Source organism: Equus quagga, chromosome 13 (assembly GCF_021613505.1).
Source record: "Equus quagga isolate Etosha38 chromosome 13, UCLA_HA_Equagga_1.0, whole genome shotgun sequence".
Taxonomy (NCBI): domain Eukaryota; kingdom Metazoa; phylum Chordata; class Mammalia; order Perissodactyla; family Equidae; genus Equus; species Equus quagga.
This window is the reverse complement of record NC_060279.1, coordinates 68,433,887-68,452,037: the sequence shown is the minus strand read 5'-3', so window position 1 is coordinate 68,452,037 and position 18,151 is coordinate 68,433,887. Positions and strand designations below refer to the sequence as shown.

Below are 18,151 nucleotides of genomic sequence, written 5' to 3'. Positions count from 1 at the left end.
GCAAAGAGGGACCGCCCTCTCGCCCCGGAAGTGGTGGGGCTTCCGACGCTGACCTGGAAATTGCCGTGAGACCTCATCCTTTTTAGGTCGAGCCCTCGGGAAACATGGCTGCAGTGCAGGCGGCTGAGGTGAAAGTGGACGGCGGCGAGCCGAAACTGAGCAAGAAGTAAGTGTCGCTGCGGGTCAGTAAGGCCTTTGCGGTCGGAGTGTCCGGGCCAGGAATCACCTCGAGGCTCCTGGAGAGGTGGCTGTGCGTGGGGCGTTCCTGCCGGTTCTCGTGGGGCGTTCCTGCCGGTTCTCGTGGGCACGGACGCGCCGGGACGTAGCCGCTACTCCCCGAAACTCTATCCCCCAGGATGCCCTGGGGCCGGCGGGGTTCGCCCGTCCTACTCCTAGAGTAAGAGAATACTGAAGACTGAGAGGTGACGGAGAGAAAAGCGAAACTTGACTCTTTCCCTTTCCTCTCTGAGAAATGCGTTCTTTTATGAGGAAGCCACGCCTCGATGAGGAGGTTGGAGAAATGTTAAATACCCTAGCTTTCCAGAAAGACCTCCAAGTTTTTCTTGGCCTCACCAAGGCCATTCTGAACCTTCTATATAGAAGAGATCAGTTCTGAAACAGTGTCCTGCACCTATCCATATTGGCTATTCCAGGGATCTGTGAGTATTGAGTGAATGAGCAGTGTCTAGCAGTAAGGACTGCCTTCTTCAGCCCAGTACACCAAGTTGCTCCTACACTGCTGGGTATATCTTTGCTAATCACCCCAAATCCTTGGAGTATGAAAGTAAATTTAAACAAACCAAGATTAGCCGCTCTTTGACTACGTCTTATATTCTCTAAATACTCCACTCCCTATCAGCCAGGGTTCTTCATAGAACATAGGCAATGACTTTTCTCAATATCCCCGAAGATGGTACATAAATAGTGCTATTTGAGAGGCATAGGAGAGAAATTAGTTCATTACATATAAAGGCTGTTTTATTGCGCGAGGGCTCAATTCCCTTGCAGAACCCTGATGGAACTGCACTCAACAAGTAAGAATTGATGTTTCCTTTTGTGTCTCTGGGTTTATACTTCAAATATTCTAGAAAAATGGGAAAGGAAATACCTAAATTTATGGTTGATGGCACCCTAATATGTTGTCTTTTTTGAGAGTGTCTGATGGATCACTATAAATGTTTAGAGCCTGGTCTTGGACTTCTGCCTTTGGGAAAAATTGACTGGATTTTGATCTTTACGTCAGTAATTGAATTTTAGGGTTGTATATCACAGATACCTCGTAGTCAAGTGAGATTTTAAGGTAAATTGAGGAAACTGACCAAATCCTTTCTACTGACTTTTCTTACATTAATTATAGCAACCACTTTTTAAAATAGCTTTTGTGTGTCAGGCCCTGTGCTACAACTATACAGACTTCCTGTCTGATCTCAGTAATAACCTTGCAAGGCAAGTGTTAATACCCATTTTTCAATTTAGTAAGCTGAGGCTCTGGGTGATTAAATATGTTGCTAAAGTGTGGTCTATCACTGATCCAGAGCTCTGGAGCAGAAATCTAAAATCAAGTCCGTAACTCCACAGCCCATGCTCTTTACACTGACTGCACCATACCTCTTCGTCACATTGTCTAAAAGAATCTGCCATTGATGTCATATGTTTCTCTAGGGACTACGGGCTAAAATAATTTGTGCATGCACCACGTAATGTTTTGGTCAGCAATATACTGCATATATGACAGTGGTCCCATGAGATTAGTACCATAGAGCCTAGGTGTGTAGTAGGCTGTACCATCTTGGTTTGTGTAACTACACTCTGTGATGTTCACGTTAGGACAGAATCACCTAAGGATGCATTTCTCAGAACATATCCCCATCGTTAAGCAGCACATGATTGTATTTCTTAATTGTTCTTTGGAACTTTCTTGGTCTGAATCTTTAGTGAGCACCATTTTATGCCAGTTATTTTCTCCGAGTTTAAGAAGAGAAGGGCTGCCTTCCAGGTGACTCATTCCCGAACGAAAGGCCAAATTTATTTGAATGCAGTAAAGAATATGATCCCTATAATTCTCTTGCCTTCCAGTGTTAATGTTTAAACATAATGTAGTCTAAGACCCTTCCTGAAATTCTCCTTTCCTTCTTGTTTCTAGAACTCTAAACAAGTCTTATCTTTACCTCAGAGGTCCTTTTGTGTGGTTTACTTTTTAGCTTCATCTAGAGTTTGCAGTTGATAATGATAATTGTATATACTTCCCATTGCCATCTTTGTGGCCAGGTATTTCATCTCCAGGAGAAACCACATGTGAGGGGCTGCAGAAATACTGCCTTATGTCCTATCTCCCATCTTCTAGAATTTTGTGATCATTTCTACCTGCAAACTGTTGATTGACTCGCTCTTGAGTTTTGATGCAGGATCTGCACCTCTTTTTTACCGTAGCCAGGACCAAGAACGTTGTCAGTTACAGTTGCAGCACAGTAAATGTTACAGAGTTGCTGTCAGTTAAGAGGGTCTTATGTAAAATGGGACACTAAAAGGTACAATCTCCCCCATCCCCCTCACCCAACCCATAAGACTAGGAGTGCTGGTTGGGTGTGTATATACTGTCTGTCCCATCTGACACCACATCTCTGTGTTTCCTGTTAGGTGGTGGTAATCGTTAGTTCCAGGGTGTTCTGCCATGTTGATGCAAGCTGCTGTAAGGCTTGTTAGGGGGTCCCTGCGCCAAACCTCCTGGGCACAGTGGGGGCAGAGGGAGCTGCGACTGTGTCAACTTGCTCCTTTCACAGCGATTCACAAGGACAAGCCACTTTCTAATAAAAGAAGGTTGGTGCCTGTTACCTTCTTTATTGCTCTGGGAGCAAAATTCCTTCCCTTACTAAGTTCCTGTCTTTTAAGCCTTTGGACTTGTTACTAAGGAAACAAAGAGCCCTGCTACCAGAATCAATGGTCCTTTTTCGTTTTCTCTTTAATAAATTCGAATTCTCAATCCATAGATTCTTGAGATGACTTTTGGATCTTATTCTAGAACAGTGCAGAAAACAAAACCCGTGTATGAATAAAGAATTTCTAATACGGTATTTTCTCTTTCCTGTCTTTCTGAAATTTGCTCCTGAGATTAGTTTGGTTTCTAGTCTTAGTTCTATCCCCAGGGCCTTTTTGGCTTATCCTTATGACTGATTTGATTTAAAGAGCAACACCTAGTTGAATGGAACACAGGTTTATTATGTTAATACTAGGAAGAACTAGATAGGCTTAGATGCCTGCTGACTCATTACAGCACAGTAGGCCTGGCACACTGTTCTGGAAAGGTTGTCTTCACAGCTGTTAGAAGACAAATTATATCCAGTCGGAGATGCCTGCTTTGAGGCCCTGAGAGCCAGTTTTGTTACTTAAAAGATGACCATTTGAAATCCCCAATTAAGTTTTTTTAATTGAGTTATTCTAAACTCACTGAAAATTAAGAATGTGTCCTGAAGCCAGACAATATGCAATCGTGACTGAGGATCATTTGCCGTGGTTCATTATTATAGGATATTCAGTTAACATTGGTGGTTTGAAAGAATGATCAATTCTATTTGGATAATGAGGGTATCCGTCTCTACCCAAATCTGTTTGGTTTCTGGGTTCAGATAGCAAGATTTCAGATCATAAGGGATACCAAGTTGTCCAAATTAGTTTTTGAGTCTCAGGTGATAAGTATCAAGAGTTTGGATAGTGAGGGATTTGACCAGAAATTTATCCGAATTTGTAAGGTTTCTGTCTTGGGTGCAGAGAGTGAAGGGTTAAGATAGTGAGAGATAACCTAGAATAGCTCACATTTGTGTTCTTACTAAATGCTAGGGACAGGGTCGTCTGTTTACATACATTATCTCAATCCCCACCACATTTGGGGAAGGGAATGTCTATTATTATTTCCATTTTACAGATGGGCAGAAGTTAAGTCACTTGCTCAAGTTCACATAAGTGGTAGGTAGATGTGTCAGGATGTACTCCCAGGCATCTGACTCCAAAGAGGGTATATCATCACCTATGCCATGTTGCTGTGTACACTGTTCTACTGAGTTTGTCGTCATAGTCAGGCTCCTGTGCGCAGAGTGAGACCAATGCTGAGGGCCATTGTCAATGCACTGATCAGTGCTGAGGGAGAGACTGTCAGCAGAGTATTCCTTGAACTCTGAAGAGCCGCCTCTCCCCCACCCCACCCCAGACTAACCCACTCCTTAGGGGAGAGTAGAGAGGTGGCAGACAGAGCTAGAGATGTTGCCTTATCACAGGTGTGGTACTCTAGGAACTTCATATTCTACAGAGGATACCAAACAACTAAAATTCAGTCCCTGGCCTCAAGGAGCTCCCTAGCCTAATTAGCTTGAGAAAGGCCTATCTTGCTGATTTTCTGGGAAACCTTTTTTCCTGTTCTATATATAAATTAGCGTGTAGGATTTTCTTTGTCCTGGTGTATCTTAGCTTTAGTTGGGATCTAATGCCAAAGACCTCAGACTGGAAAGCAGAAACTGAGAAAGATCTCTCACATCTTTATTTTAAGCTAATTTTTTCCTTTGTCTCTTTCACATATAGAGTTCAGTGACTAAGAGCCTAGAGGTGGGGGTGTAGAACTGGGCCAGAGCATTTGCCCCAGGCTATTCATATTCTTGATGAGTGGCTATGGGGCAGAACGTAGTAGAGGACTCTTCAAGCAGCTATCACATTGAACATCTTCATTTTCCCAACAGTGAGCTAAAGAGACGCTTGAAAGCTGAGAAGAAAGTAGCAGAGAAGGAGGCCAAGCAGAAGGAGCTCAGTGAGAAACAACTAAGCCAAGCCACTGCCACCAACCACACTGCTGACAATGGTGTTGGTGCAGAGGAGGAGAGCCTGGACCCAAATGTGAGTCCTCTGACCACCACCTGGCTGGGCACACGGAAGCTTCTGGTGGAGCGTGGCAGATTCCTTGGGACCAGACAGTAGGAGGGACCTGTGACTAAGATGACAAATAGGAACTGGAACCGGCACTGGGCCCTGGGTCACAGCAAAGAGATAGGAGTGGGCCTACCACTCCATCTGGTTAAAGGCATAGGCCCTGAGTATTTTTCTAATCAACTCCCAACAGACATTTGGGAGAACCCAGTACTTCCAAGTGACTGATTAATCTCCTTGGAACTAGCTGGGCCTTATAGCAGCCCCAGAGAAAGTGTCTCCCTGAAGATGGACTAGGGTTTACTTTAGACAGGAAATTGGCAAACTGTGGTCCACAGGTCAAATGCAGCACTGCCCCTCCCCCCCAACCCTCCTTCTTGGTTTTGTAAATAAAATTGTCTTGGAACACAGCCATGCCCATTTGTTTACGTATGTCTGAGGCTGGTTTCACACTACATTAGAGTAGTTGCCTCAGAAAAAAGTTTGCTGACCCCTGCTGTAGAATATTTCTTTTTTACATTCTCCAGGCTTTGGGGAAAAGTCTGATGTGTGGCCAGGGGTAGGAAAGTAGGAAAGAAGATAAGTGATTCACTATCCAGATGGTTCCACAAAAGTGGTAACCAAGGCCACCTATACCATTTAACTTCTATTATTTTAGGAAGAACTCTGATTTTTCTTTTTGTTGAATCTTGCGTTTTGGAATTCTGGCCTTCATTTCCAGCTGTGTATCTGGCCATGCTGCATATTTTAAGTGCAAATCTCACTCCATATCCAATCCCGTGATTTCAACAGTGCAGATGGCTCAGTTAAAGAACCTCAATGGAGGCCAGCCCCATGGCTGAGTGGTTAAGTTCATGCACTCCACTTTGGCAGCCCGGGGTTTGCCAGTTTGGATCCTGGGCACAGACCTACACACTGCGCATCAAGCCATGATGTGGCAGCATCCCACATAGAAGAATTAGAATGACTGAAACTAGAATATACAACTATGTACTGGGGCTTTGGAGAAAAAAAATAAAGAGGAAGATTGGCAACAGATGTATGCTCAAGGCCAGTCTTCCTCATCAAAAAAAAAAAAAAAAACCTCAGTGTATTGGGGCTCCTCTGAGGCAGAATACAGTACTCTGCTAGATGGGCCGCTGTTCGGACCAGGTTCAACTTCTCAAAGCTCTTTTTTTTTTTTTATTACAGCAATACTACAAGATCCGCAGCCAAGCAGTCCACCAACTGAAGGTCAGTGGGGAAGACCCGTACCCACACAAGTTCCATGTAGACATCTCACTCACTCACTTCATCCAAGAATACAGCCACCTGCAGCCTGGGGACCACCTGACTGACATCACCTTAAAGGTGGCAGGTAGGAAGCCTTCCTGGCAGTTTGCTGAGCTCCCACAGCAGGCATACCTCTCCAGTAGCGCAAAGAAGGGTCTGGGGTGGTCTTGGCTTTCAAGCAGCTTGTGTCTAAGGCTGCTTTACTAGGGACAGTGCCAGTGTATCTATTCACAGAGAGTAGAGCAGCCCTGAGGCGTGAGATCACATTCCAGTGGTGATGCTGCAGAGGAAGGGGCATTGTCTCAGGGGGACTCCTAGCCTGATGCTCCTACTCATTCATAGTCCTTTATGAGGACTTCCCTTCATCTGTGGGAGCCATGGCCCCAGGCTCCTAAAAAATGTGAATCTGTGGCCTGAAAATGCTTTGTGCTAGTCTGTCATTTCTAGAACATTGTTATTTTGGAGTTTAATATCTTGTGTGGGATCTCTTCTTAATTAAAAAAAATTTAAATCTTTCATTCCCCCCCAAAAAAAATAATAAAACTATTAGTTGTAGAAAATTTAGGACATTGAAACATGCAAAGAAGCACACAGAAAAGTTTAGTTAGCCATAATGCTACCACCCAGAGAGAACCTCCTGCCTATAGCTAAATGCCCCCAAAATTTCTTTTTCTTTGAAGTCCAGTGATTTTACCCAAATACGTCTTCATGCTAGTCATTCTGGTTAATATTTTCAGTACCCAGTGTGCCCTTTAAATACGTGTTTTCAAGTCTATTTTAGAAAGTTTTTCTTGAATATAATTTTTTGTATTCTGTTTCTTGCTTTGGTTTACTTTTGGGACTCGTTTTATCCACATGTATCTTTGCTGCTTTTTGGTATTTGTCACTCTTTCTCACATCCTTTTTATCTCTTTCTGTATACTTTGATTTTTTAATTTTATCCTCCTTTCCACTTTGTTTCTCTCAAGGCATTATTTGTTGTATTTATTCAGTCCTGTTTCCTTTAGTCTTCATTTCCGAGATGATTTTTTCACTTTCTTTCTAATTTTTTCATGTGTCACCTCATTTCTTAGTTTTTCTGATTCTAACTTGTGTTTTCATGTTTTGTGTTGTCATCTTAATGTCTTTCAGCTCAGTGCGAAATAGAATTTTGTTTTTTCTGAGCCTGTCTTTCTTAAGTGCTTTCACTGTGGGGATGTTACTCTCCTTATTCTCTCTTTTTTTTTGTTTAGTAACTGTGTGTGGTATTTGACCACATTACTTATTTTTGTATGAAATTAGTTTTCCTGAATGTTAACAGGAAGCTTGGTTCAGGTAGCTTTTCCAGCTTCACTGAGCTCCCTCTTCTGTTGTTTTTGTGAAGTGTTCAGAAATATAACAGCTTGCTTTCTGAGATTTTCAGGCTCTCTTGCCCTTCCTCTCTCTTGTTGGACCTTTTTTTCTTTTGCCTCTGTTTTCCTGGTCTGGTTCAATTTTGTGGGGCCTTGTGTAGAAAAGATCCCTGGCTGTAAACTTTAGAGAGTTCCTGGGGCTGCACTAAAGGGCTTCGGCCCCTAGACCTTCATAATGCAGCCCATTGTACTCACTTATGTGGCAGTAGGCAGATCCCCTCCCAGATTCAGCTGCTCTCCTCCCCTCAGCCTGCCACATTTTCCGGTGAATACTTATGGCTGTTTGGGAGATTTCCAGTTCTCAGACCCATCAGACGCCCTGTTGCTATCTACAGCTTTTTCCTGTATGGAGGTCTTGGGGCTCTTGGTGGTTTGCCCCATTGCTTGTATTTGGGGATTCTGGGGAATACCTTCCAACATAATTTTGTTGTAAATTTCGTCCACAGTTTTTTGGCCTTGCCTATCTAGTTGTCCTTTTATTTTTATGTGAGGATTCAGGAAGATCCCAAAACAATGCTGGCACCAACACTGCCATCTTCTAGGAATCCAATAAACATCCTTCCTGCACATTTTTAATTGGTTTGACTGGTGATCATTATCATGAAGAAAAAGGCAGGGCTTAGGCATCAGGTTAAAATCAGGTTGTTCTACTTTATGTTCTGCCCAGACGTAAATAATACACAGAGAGCTTTTTGGAACTGATATCACGAAATGGCTTCTGGTTCTGTCAATCAGTATTTTTGCTGTTCTTTTTCTAGGTAGGATTCATGCCAAAAGAGCTTCTGGGGGAAAGCTCATCTTCTATGATCTTCGAGGAGAGGGCGTCAAGTTGCAAGTCATGGCCAATTCCAGGTATATAGAAATATCCAGTTATAAGCCTTTCTAGTTTGGCCCAGAGCAACACAGTTGGGGACAAAGGTCTGTGTGCTCTTCTTTTCCCATTAGTATTTAAAGTTAGAAGAAATGGGGTATGGTTGGGTAAGGCTGAAAAGAGAATAAAAAGGCCATCTGATCACCTGAAGAATAATGACTGCTATCAGGTTGTGTGGCAGTTAAAAATAAAAGGTAATACTTTTTTAACAGTTGACTTTGAATCTGAGCTTCCTCTTCAGCTCCCAGTAATTAAGCATTAACAGTTTAGTGAAGGTTCCAGAGTAAACCAGTGGTCAGTGTTAATTTGGAATATTGTATACTGAATTACATTTGCCTTTCACTCAGGAATTATAAATCAGAAGAAGAATTTATTCGTATCAATAACAAACTGCGTCGGGGAGACATAATTGGAGTTCAGGGGAATCCTGGGAAAACCAAGAAGGGTGAGCTGAGCATCATTCCCTATGAGATCACACTGCTGTCTCCTTGCTTGCATATGTTACCTCATCTTCACTTTGGCCTCAAAGACAAGGTAAGCTCTCGTGGCCTCCTAGCTGTGATTTATCATACCATTGAAGCAGACATGTCAGTGATTTCTCTCTGTTGCTTTTGGTTTAGGAAACACGATATCGTCAGAGATACTTGGACTTGATCCTAAATGACTTTGTGAGGCAGAAATTTATCATCCGCTCTAAGATCATCACATATATAAGAAGTTTCTTGGATGAGTTGGGCTTCCTAGAGGTGATGGAGAGTTCCTTAGCTGACATGACTAGCCACCTTGCTATGCTTGCCTCTTACTACTCCTTCTCTTCCCTTTTCCGGGGCATATCCTGTGTCAATATCCTTTATGCTCAGTGAAAAGTCCCCTTTTTTGCCAGTGTCTTTGTTCTGTTTTTATTTAGTGCCCTGAGTAGGAAGACAGGATCTGATTGCTAAGATAATGGACAAAGTGTAGGGCTGTCCACACACTAATGATGCCACGTTCAATGTGTTATCAACTCATTTTGCTTTTTTGTAGCGTTAAAAAAAATTTTTAGTTTTTATTCAATTTATCTAAATGGAAAAAAGTTTTTTTAGGGAAATTTTGGGGAAAGCATTATTTAGAAACATTTTTTTTAATTGTATGAGAAAGGTGAGTGCATGTAAAACAAATTCAAACAATAAAAGAGAAGCAAAACCAAAGTCTCCTTTTATTTATCCCAACTAACTTCCCTCCCCAAACTTGAGTTTGGTCTGTATCATTCCATGCCATTTACTATGCATATATACATACACACCTGTGCATGTTGCAGATGGGTACATGTGTAAATGTTTTGGGAGGGTTTTATTTTTTGCTTTAAACATGAATGAAGTCACATTATATGTATTGTGGTGGATCTGGTTTGGGTCTTTTTTTTTGGCTTTTTTCCACTTACTATAATCTGGAGCCTTTTGCATGTCTATCTATCTATCTATCTATCTATCTATATTCCTTTTTAATGCTGCATAAGTTATTTCCCCTATTGATAGTTTAGGTTTCTGTTTTTCTTCTATCATGTTTCAGTGACCATCTTTGTGCTCAGGTACAGCTGGGGATTTTTGGGGGTTTTTTTTTAAGATTTTATTTTTTTCCTTTTTCTCCCAAAACCCCCAGTACATAGTTGTGTATTTTTTTTTTTTAGTTGTGGGTCCTTCTAGTTGTGGCATGTGGGACGCCGCCTCAGCATGGCTTGATGGAGCGGTGCCATGTCCGTGCCCAGGATTTGAACCAGCGAAACCCTGGGCTGCCAAAGCAGAGCATGCAAACTTCACCACTCGGCCACGGGGCCGGCCCCATGCAGCTGTTTCTGTAGGATGGATTTCTAGAAGTAGAATAACTAAGTCAAAGGATATAAGCAGTTAAATTTTTAATACTGCAATTTGAACTCAAGGCTATACCCATTTAGATTCCCACTTACAGCTTGCGAAAGTTTATGGTACTATGTTAATAGTGTTTGGTATTAATAGAAATTGAGAAACTGCTCTGGAAAATCAAGTTAACTCTACTTTTTTGTCAACCACTTGCACTTTACTATTGAACTTAACTATACTTGGGGCTATAACAGGTTTAGACATGCAAAGCATGAGCTATCCCCAAGGTCTCTGGTTTGAGGACCTCTGTCTGTGGACTGAATGTTTCTCCCTGTCTTTTAGATTGAAACTCCCATGATGAACATCATCCCAGGTGGAGCTGTGGCCAAGCCTTTTATCACATACCACAATGAGCTGGACATGAATTTATATATGAGAATTGCTCCAGAACTCTACCATAAGGTAATTAATAAGAAGATGCCCTGTTTCCTTAGAGAAGCAGGAGGTTGGAAAACCATTGGCTAGACAGGTATAGTCTGATTGAAGAGGAACAGTGAGCGTAGACTTGCCAGGAGAGTATTCTAATTTGTCAGCCTTGTGAGTGTTACACTTCGACTTTCTCTACAAGATCAGTAGAGCATTGCAGGTCAGAGGGCAAAGGAATTGTCTTTCCTAGGTCTGTAGATCCTCCTCCCCTACTTTGGTTCTCATAATATTTTAAGTTTACACTCCTCCTTGGATTAGATCTGATTTTAGTCTTTCGTAGCAGAAAGAGCTTAATCCTGTCTGGAAGCTGGAAATAAATATCTTGAAATCACCAGAATAAATATAGAAGACTGTCTTTCAATATTCTTAGCTGCAGGCAACAGAATCTGTTATAACTAGTTTAAGCAAAAAGATAATGTATTTGTATATATAAGGAGGCTCATAATTTCCAGGAGGATCAGAGAATCAGGCTTGGAGACCATACAGTTACAACACTGGGCTGTTCCCATGGAGAACCCCGTATCTTTTTCACTAGGGGCAGTTACCACAGCTCATAACCCTGGCACTAGGCACAGGTCACTGCCATTAGGACCTCTGCAGTTACTACCTCTAAAAGCTAGATATCTCTGGCCCTGTTCACCAGAAGAATTCTTTGCAATACCCGCATCTTCTTTCAGTAGCTTCCACACATCTCAAGGTGTGTCTGATTGGTGGGGAGTTGGGTCACATGCCTGTATCCTAACCCCAAGAGAGCCTTCTTTCTTGGAGATGGGGGACACCACAGACCACGGAAGGTCCTGGGAAGCCAAAGTGAATGGTGTCTATCCACTACAAAGGCCTAAAGAGAGGACAGTACTCACCATTTGGATAAAGACCTGAAAGCATGACTGAGCTGTGAAAACCAAGTTACAGCTTTTAGAGACAAATTTTCCAGAGCTATTAAGACAAGATTAGCTGCTATGACCATGGCCACATGTTGTTATTAGATGCTGGTGGTTGGTGGCATTGACCGGGTTTATGAAATTGGGCGCCAGTTCCGGAATGAAGGAATTGATTTGACTCACAATCCTGAGTTCACCACCTGTGAGTTCTACATGGCCTATGCAGACTATCACGATCTCATGGAAATCACAGAGAAGATGATTTCAGGTAACGACCCCCCCCCCCCCCCCCATCGGCTCCCTTTGTCCTTCATGCATGTCTGAAGGGCTGGTGTGCTGCTTACAGGAGGACTTCCTTTTGGTCCTCTTTAAATGACAGATTTCTTTCCCAGGGATGGTGAAGCACATTACAGGCAGTTACAAGGTAATCTACCATCCAGATGGCCCGGAGGGCCAAGCCCAGGAGATTGACTTCACCCCACCCTTCCGGAGAATCAACATGGTAGAAGAGCTTGAGAAAGTCCTGGGGGTGAAGTTGCCAGAAACTAACCTTTTCGAAACTGAAGGTAAAGTGATGCACCCCTCTGTTCTATGGCCCTCCTTCCTGGTCAGCTCTGAATTAGGTCAGGGCTAGAACTTCCCACACCACTCTCTTTATATACTTTTTTAGGGGGTACTGTGATATTCTCTCTTCTAACTTGTACATTTGTATTACAGAAACTCGCAAAATTCTTGATGATATCTGTGTGGCAAAAGGTGTTGAATGCCCTCCACCTCGGACCACAGCCAGGCTCCTTGATAAGGTGAAAGGCCATTTGCTTCTAGTACATGCCCTCATCCAGTGGTCACTAGCCACCTGCCCCCTATGACAGTGTACTCCACTGTGGAGAAGTAACTCGTACAGCTTCGCAGGAAAGCTCTAAAGAGAGAAATGAGAGAATTAATAAGTTTTGAACTCCTACTATACTAAGCTTTGTGCCAAAGAGTTGGGTATGTTATCTCAGTTAGTCCTTAACCAGCCCCATTGAGAAACTTAGGATAAATCCTTATAGCGTTAGGTGTGGGTAGGAGCTGAGTCCTCTTCTGCCAAGACTGGGACAATCAAAATGCTATTCAGAAGGGGTCTCTAGTTCTGCTTTGTTTTCTCCTTAAGCTCGTCGGGGAGTTCCTGGAAGTGACGTGCATCAACCCTACGTTCATCTGTGATCACCCGCAGATAATGAGCCCTTTGGCCAAATGGTAAGATAAAGCATTGTGTTTCATTTACCTATTGCTGCATAACAACCTCAGAACTTAGTGGCATAAAACAACAATTTATTAATTCTCAAAATCTTGTAGGTTCATTGGGTAGTCTCTACATAGTGTCAGCTAAGGTAACTCAAGTGGCTTTTTTCAGCTAGGAACTCTGCCAGGGTACCTTCTCCTCCACATGGGATCTCACCCTCCAGAGCGTCTTCATGTAGCCTCTCTCTGGCAGCATAGCCTGGGCTTCCTTACATAGTCGCTAGGCTCCAAGAGGAAGCATTCCAAAAGAATAAAGCCCAGGGTGCAAGCACATATCAAGCCTCTGCTGATGTCCCATTGGCCAAAGCAAGTCATGTAGGCAGACCAGAGTCAGTGTGACAGGGACTGCAGAAGGGCATGAATACAGGAGCTATGGTTCAGTGCAACAGTCTACCGCACAGGTTTGTGAAGATAATTAAAGCTTCCTTATCTCTAATCTTCCTCACTATTGTACTAAATGATTTGGTGCTGAGAATGCATGCAGGCTCCAAGTCACAATCAGTAACACTTTTAATAGAATTCAGGAACTCTGTTGTACCAGATGTTATTAGTGAACCTGTATATTCAGCCTCTCCTTTGGTCTCCTGTCCCCAGGCACCGCTCTAAAGAGGGCCTGACTGAGCGCTTTGAGCTGTTTGTCATGAAGAAGGAAATATGCAATGCCTACACTGAGCTGAATGACCCCATGCGGCAGCGGCAGCTTTTTGAAGAACAGGCCAAGGTAAGGAGGGAGAGTGTGAGCAAAGGCACATATTTCATCGGTGTGCCCACTGACTGGAAAATATCAGCCTTAACCCTGGCCTCTCATTGTCTGCATCTCTTGGTGACTTCAACAGAAATGAAGGATAAAGCCACAGGCTCCTCCTCCCTCCTCCACGGTGAAGTCACACTTGAAGATGGAGAACTTGACTAGTTTGGGCCCTAGAATTTTCTACATAAGAAGAGCTTAGGCATGATTATCTGTGAGGGCAGTGTGAGACTTCTCTTGAAAATGTTTGCCTAAGAAGAACATAATTTTCATCAGATGGCACATTTATTGAGGTGGCTTGGGGATGAGAGGCAGGTAAAGAGTCATGAAGACAGAGTCCCCCAGGCTGCCTGCACTAGCACTGCCATTGATGGGTAGTTTCTGGAAATGGGAGAAAGATTCTTAGGAGTCATCAGAGTCTTGGAAAGTCAGTCTCACTGGACTCACAGAGCCCCAGGCAGTGGAGGTGTTTTCATTTCACAGAGAAATTTGCATGTGTTCTGAAGTGGAGTTCATCAGTCCTGACCTCTGGGTCTTTGAGAGAAATGGTAAACCCTCTGAACATGCTCACTCAGACACTGAGAGACAGTGCAGCCTGGAGCATTGTCACTGTTTGGTTCTCTCCTCGTCTAGGCCAAGGCTGCTGGCGATGATGAGGCCATGTTCATAGATGAAAACTTCTGCACCGCCCTGGAGTACGGGCTGCCCCCCACCGCTGGCTGGGGCATGGGCATCGACCGCGTCACCATGTTTCTCACAGACTCCAATAACATCAAGGTAAACAGCCGCCCTCTACAGCACACACTGTCCTGAAGGAGCGCCACTCTGGTGAGGGGGCACACAGTGGGCCAGGAGAATAAAGATAGAGCTTTGGGCTGGAAGGAGGACAGGCAGAGGAGTGACATGCAACTTCAAAGGAGGAGGATCAGAGCATCTTGACCTTATAGGATCTGGGGTTTTCCTTGGCCTGAGGCAGAAGGAATACTAATTGTTTGCATTTCCTAAAGACCTAAGGAACGTGCTAGGCCTTCTACATGCCTTATCTCATTTAATTTGTCAGCCCTATGAGGTACAGACACTGTCATTACCCGATTTTTATAGACGAGGAAATCATATTTGAAGAGAACTTCTGTGTTTATTTTTCTGACATCGTGCTCTAAGCAGTGCTGTGCTTTTGTCCTTTCCCATCCTCTGTCATTCAGAGGGACTGAGTTGAAATAAAAGAACAGATCTTTGGATTTTGGTCATAACAAGAACCAGAGGCAAAAGGATTGGGTGGATAGCTGTGGAAAAATTGAGTCCCTCTTAGCTTCAAAATGCGTTTTCTCTCCTGTAGGAAGTACTTCTGTTTCCTGCCATGAAACCCGAAGACAAGAAGGAGAAGGAGAATGTAGCAACCACTGACACATTGGAAAGCACAACAGCTGGCACTTCTGTCTAGAAAACAATCATTGCAAGTCATATAACTCAGGCATCTTTGCATCTCTGCAAAAGATCAAGGACTGCAAGGGAATTCTTGTGTGTTTCTATCCATTGACTATCACAGTGCAGGTCAGCCACCAGAGGAGAGAAGAGGAATTAAGATTTCCTTTTTATTCCTTGTTACCAAATAAACCATTTGTCTCTATTCTTTGTCCCATCACTCTTTTTACCTTTGGAATGTCAACTTTTTCTCAGATAGCCTAAAAAATGTTTAGGATTATACCACTTTATTCATTCGACAAATTTATATTAATGTGTGCTCTGTGCCAGGCATTGTCCTAAGGGATTGGGGACACAGCAGTGAACAAAAGCCAAATCCCTGCTCTCCTCCTGAAACTTAAATTCCTTCTTTGGGGGCAGGAGGGTGAGGGGCAACCAGACAAACAAGAAATAAGTAAATACATATTATATCCGGTAATGGTACATACTAAGAAGAAAAAGCAGGATGAGGGGACAGGAGCTCTTGCAGGAAGAGGTGGATGAGGGGACAATGCTATTTTAAATATATGATCAGGGAAGACCTCTTCTGGGTGACATTTAAGTAAAGATCTAAGGGAAAAGGGTGATCCAGGCTAGAGGACTGCATTTGTGAGGAACAGCAAAGGGTCTAGTATGGCTAGGGGGGGACTAAAGGTCAGTGAGGGGCCTGGTCACACAGGCCCCTGTAAGCCATGCAGAGGAGTGTATATTTTATTATGAGTGAGATGGGAAGCCATTGGTGGGTTTTGAGCAGAGTTTTTTTTTTTAAAGATTGTCCTAGTTAGCATGTGGAGGGCAACAGTGAAAACGGGGAGACCAATTACGCTGTTGCAGTTGGCTAGGGAGAGATGACGGCTTAGACTTGAGTGGTTTAAACTGATGGAGATGGTTACAAGTCTTTGGACTTTGCCAGTGTTCCTGAGGTCAACAGAATTTGCTGATGACGTCTGGGTTGGGAGAAAAAGCAGTAAAAAATGATTTAAAGGTTTAGGGCTGGAGCAACTGAAAAGTACAGTTGTCATTTACCAAGATGGAAAAAACTGAGGAAGTGAAGGTTTGAGAGGGAAGGTGGGTTGTTTGGTTTTGAACATACTAAATTTGACATGCCTCTTAGACACAGTGGGAATAGTAAGTAGGATGTTGAATAGCCTGGAGTTTCCTCATCTTCAGCTCAGTTTGACTAGGCTGAGAATAACATGGGTATGGCTGAGGGCCTGCTGTTACAGGGGAGCGCCTGATCCCTGACACAGGGAGGCAGCTGGGGGAACCTTCCTATGAGTCATCCAACAAAGGACTTGTCTTTTGCGCTTCAGCAAAACATCTGCAAGCGTCCCAGTTTGGGTGTTGCCAGTCTACTTTGACAGAGCAGCTTTCTGCTGCTGTAGCTGGGGAAAGGATCTAAGCGTGCCAGATTATCTAACTGGGAACTGCTTCAGAGAATGTTGAGCATCTCCACCCCTTGCTGGTGTTTCAGCATACGCTCTAGGAGCACTTGGCAGTGGTGGTAGATGACCAGGTGGTTTTTCAAAAGAAACACTTCCATATGGCACATCCTTCAGCAAGGTGATATTACTAAAATGAAAACAATCCTCTCACCAGGGGAGAGGGAATAGGGTCAAGATAAGGGACTGAACTTCAAGCAACACTGTACTGTCAATGTGGACCATTGAAAAGGCAACGTGGATTAATAAGGTCACAGGTGACCTCTAAATAGCTGTTTAGTAGAAGAGGACAGAAGCCAGCTGTCTGGCCTCAAGGAGGCTGGAGATACAGATGAACTAGAGCAGCAGTAGACAACTTTGTGGGATTTGGAGGGAAAAATGACAAAGAGGATGAAAGCTAAAAGGAAAAGGATTATAAAGTCCTCATTGCCTCAAAGAGTTGAAGGCTCGCAATTTGCTAACTGCCGTACTGGGGCGAACAGAAAGGCATGTTCCCAACTTCATCAAGCTTCTAGACTTGTAAGGAAAATAGATATTTAATAAATTACTCAAAACACTATAAAATGGCAGCTCTGGTAAATGCTTTGAAGGAGATGTCTATGGGATTATTGAGAAACTGTAACAGACCTAGTTAAGGAAGTTTCTCTGAGGACATTAGATCTGAGACCTGAAGGAAGATAGAGCACTAACTAGTCAAAGAAGGGGAGGAAGGGCTTCCCATGTGTGGCAAAGAGCACAAAGGCCCTGAGGTAGGAAAGAGCACAGAGAAGGCCAGTGACACTAGTGTACAGAAACCCAAAGAAATATGACAGCATTTGAGGCAGGAGGGGGCTGGTCACACAGAGCTGTGAGCCTTGCTATGGGATTTTGTATTTTAAGAGTGCTGGGAAGCCACTATTTAAGCAGGGGCATGACATCATATTTGTGTTTTGAAAACATCAGTCTGGCTACTCTGTGAAAAAGTATTTGAGTTGGGTAAGAAAAAGTGAAAGTCCAGAGGTTAGCATAGCAATCCAAGAGGGAGATGATAGTGGCTGGGACTAGGGTGTTGCTGTGGAAGTGGAGAGAAGTGGATGGATTCAAGAGATAGGAAGTAAGATCAACAGGACTTGGTAACATATTGTGGGGGTTAAGGGAAGGGAAATGACTAGGAAGGTGACTCATTTTTTAGTTTATGCAACTTGACTGATGGTGGTATCAATTCCTGAGATAACCTTGGAAGAGGTTAATTTCTCCACCAGGATTACTGCTTCTTTAAAGACAGAAGAGGGAGTCAGCTGCAGATTAAAGATGTTAGGAATGAGGAGCAGGGTTCTTAGGCTTGAGGAGGCCTTTGGCTCTTCTCCTCTGAACTAGAGAGAAGTATGGGGTCAAGTAAGCTGCACTTCTGTCTCCTCTAACTTTTGAGGAGTAACAAAAGTGAATTCTCTCATCTTTAGGAATTGAGGTATACAATTGCTGGATAGTATAGGCTCCTGAACTATCCAGACTGCTATGTTACCTATTTCTGGCAGTCTTAAGGTTTTAGACCCACGCTGTCCAACACGGTAGCCACTAGGCGCACGGAGCTAT

General features: G+C 43.4%; 1 protein-coding gene across 2 annotated transcripts; it reads left to right on the top strand.

Moving 5' to 3' along the window:
• Positions 1-17: 17 nt before the first annotated feature.
• On the top strand, positions 18-15,303 carry KARS1 (lysyl-tRNA synthetase 1). 2 transcript variants are annotated; one of them, XM_046681986.1, is made up of 15 exons: positions 40-166; positions 2,638-2,817; positions 4,725-4,878; positions 6,100-6,265; positions 8,330-8,423; positions 8,790-8,976; positions 9,063-9,188; positions 10,620-10,739; positions 11,750-11,912; positions 12,037-12,210; positions 12,362-12,447; positions 12,798-12,883; positions 13,523-13,649; positions 14,310-14,453; positions 15,013-15,303. In XM_046681986.1, exons 2-15 carry the CDS (start codon positions 2,672-2,674, stop codon positions 15,115-15,117), a joined length of 1,878 nt encoding a protein of 625 aa, XP_046537942.1. In that variant the 5' UTR covers positions 40-166; positions 2,638-2,671; the 3' UTR covers positions 15,118-15,303. The 2 variants fall into 2 exon arrangements, with proteins under 2 accessions (XP_046537943.1, XP_046537942.1); XM_046681987.1 differs by lacking the exon at positions 2,638-2,817 and having other exon boundaries at positions 18-166.
• The last annotated feature ends 2,848 nt before the right edge of the window (positions 15,304-18,151 follow it).

Bases quoted from the DNA above. Each gene is read 5' to 3' on its own strand.
- KARS1 (XM_046681986.1), top strand. From the start codon at position 2,672: ATGTTGATGCAAGCTGCTGTAAGGCTTGTTAGGGGGTCCCTGCGCCAA. The intron at 12,448-12,797 runs GTGAAAGGCCAT...TTTCTCCTTAAG, and splicing joins CAGCCAGGCTCCTTGATAAG to CTCGTCGGGGAGTTCCTGGA. The intron at 14,454-15,012 runs GTAAACAGCCGC...TCTCTCCTGTAG, and splicing joins CAGACTCCAATAACATCAAG to GAAGTACTTCTGTTTCCTGC.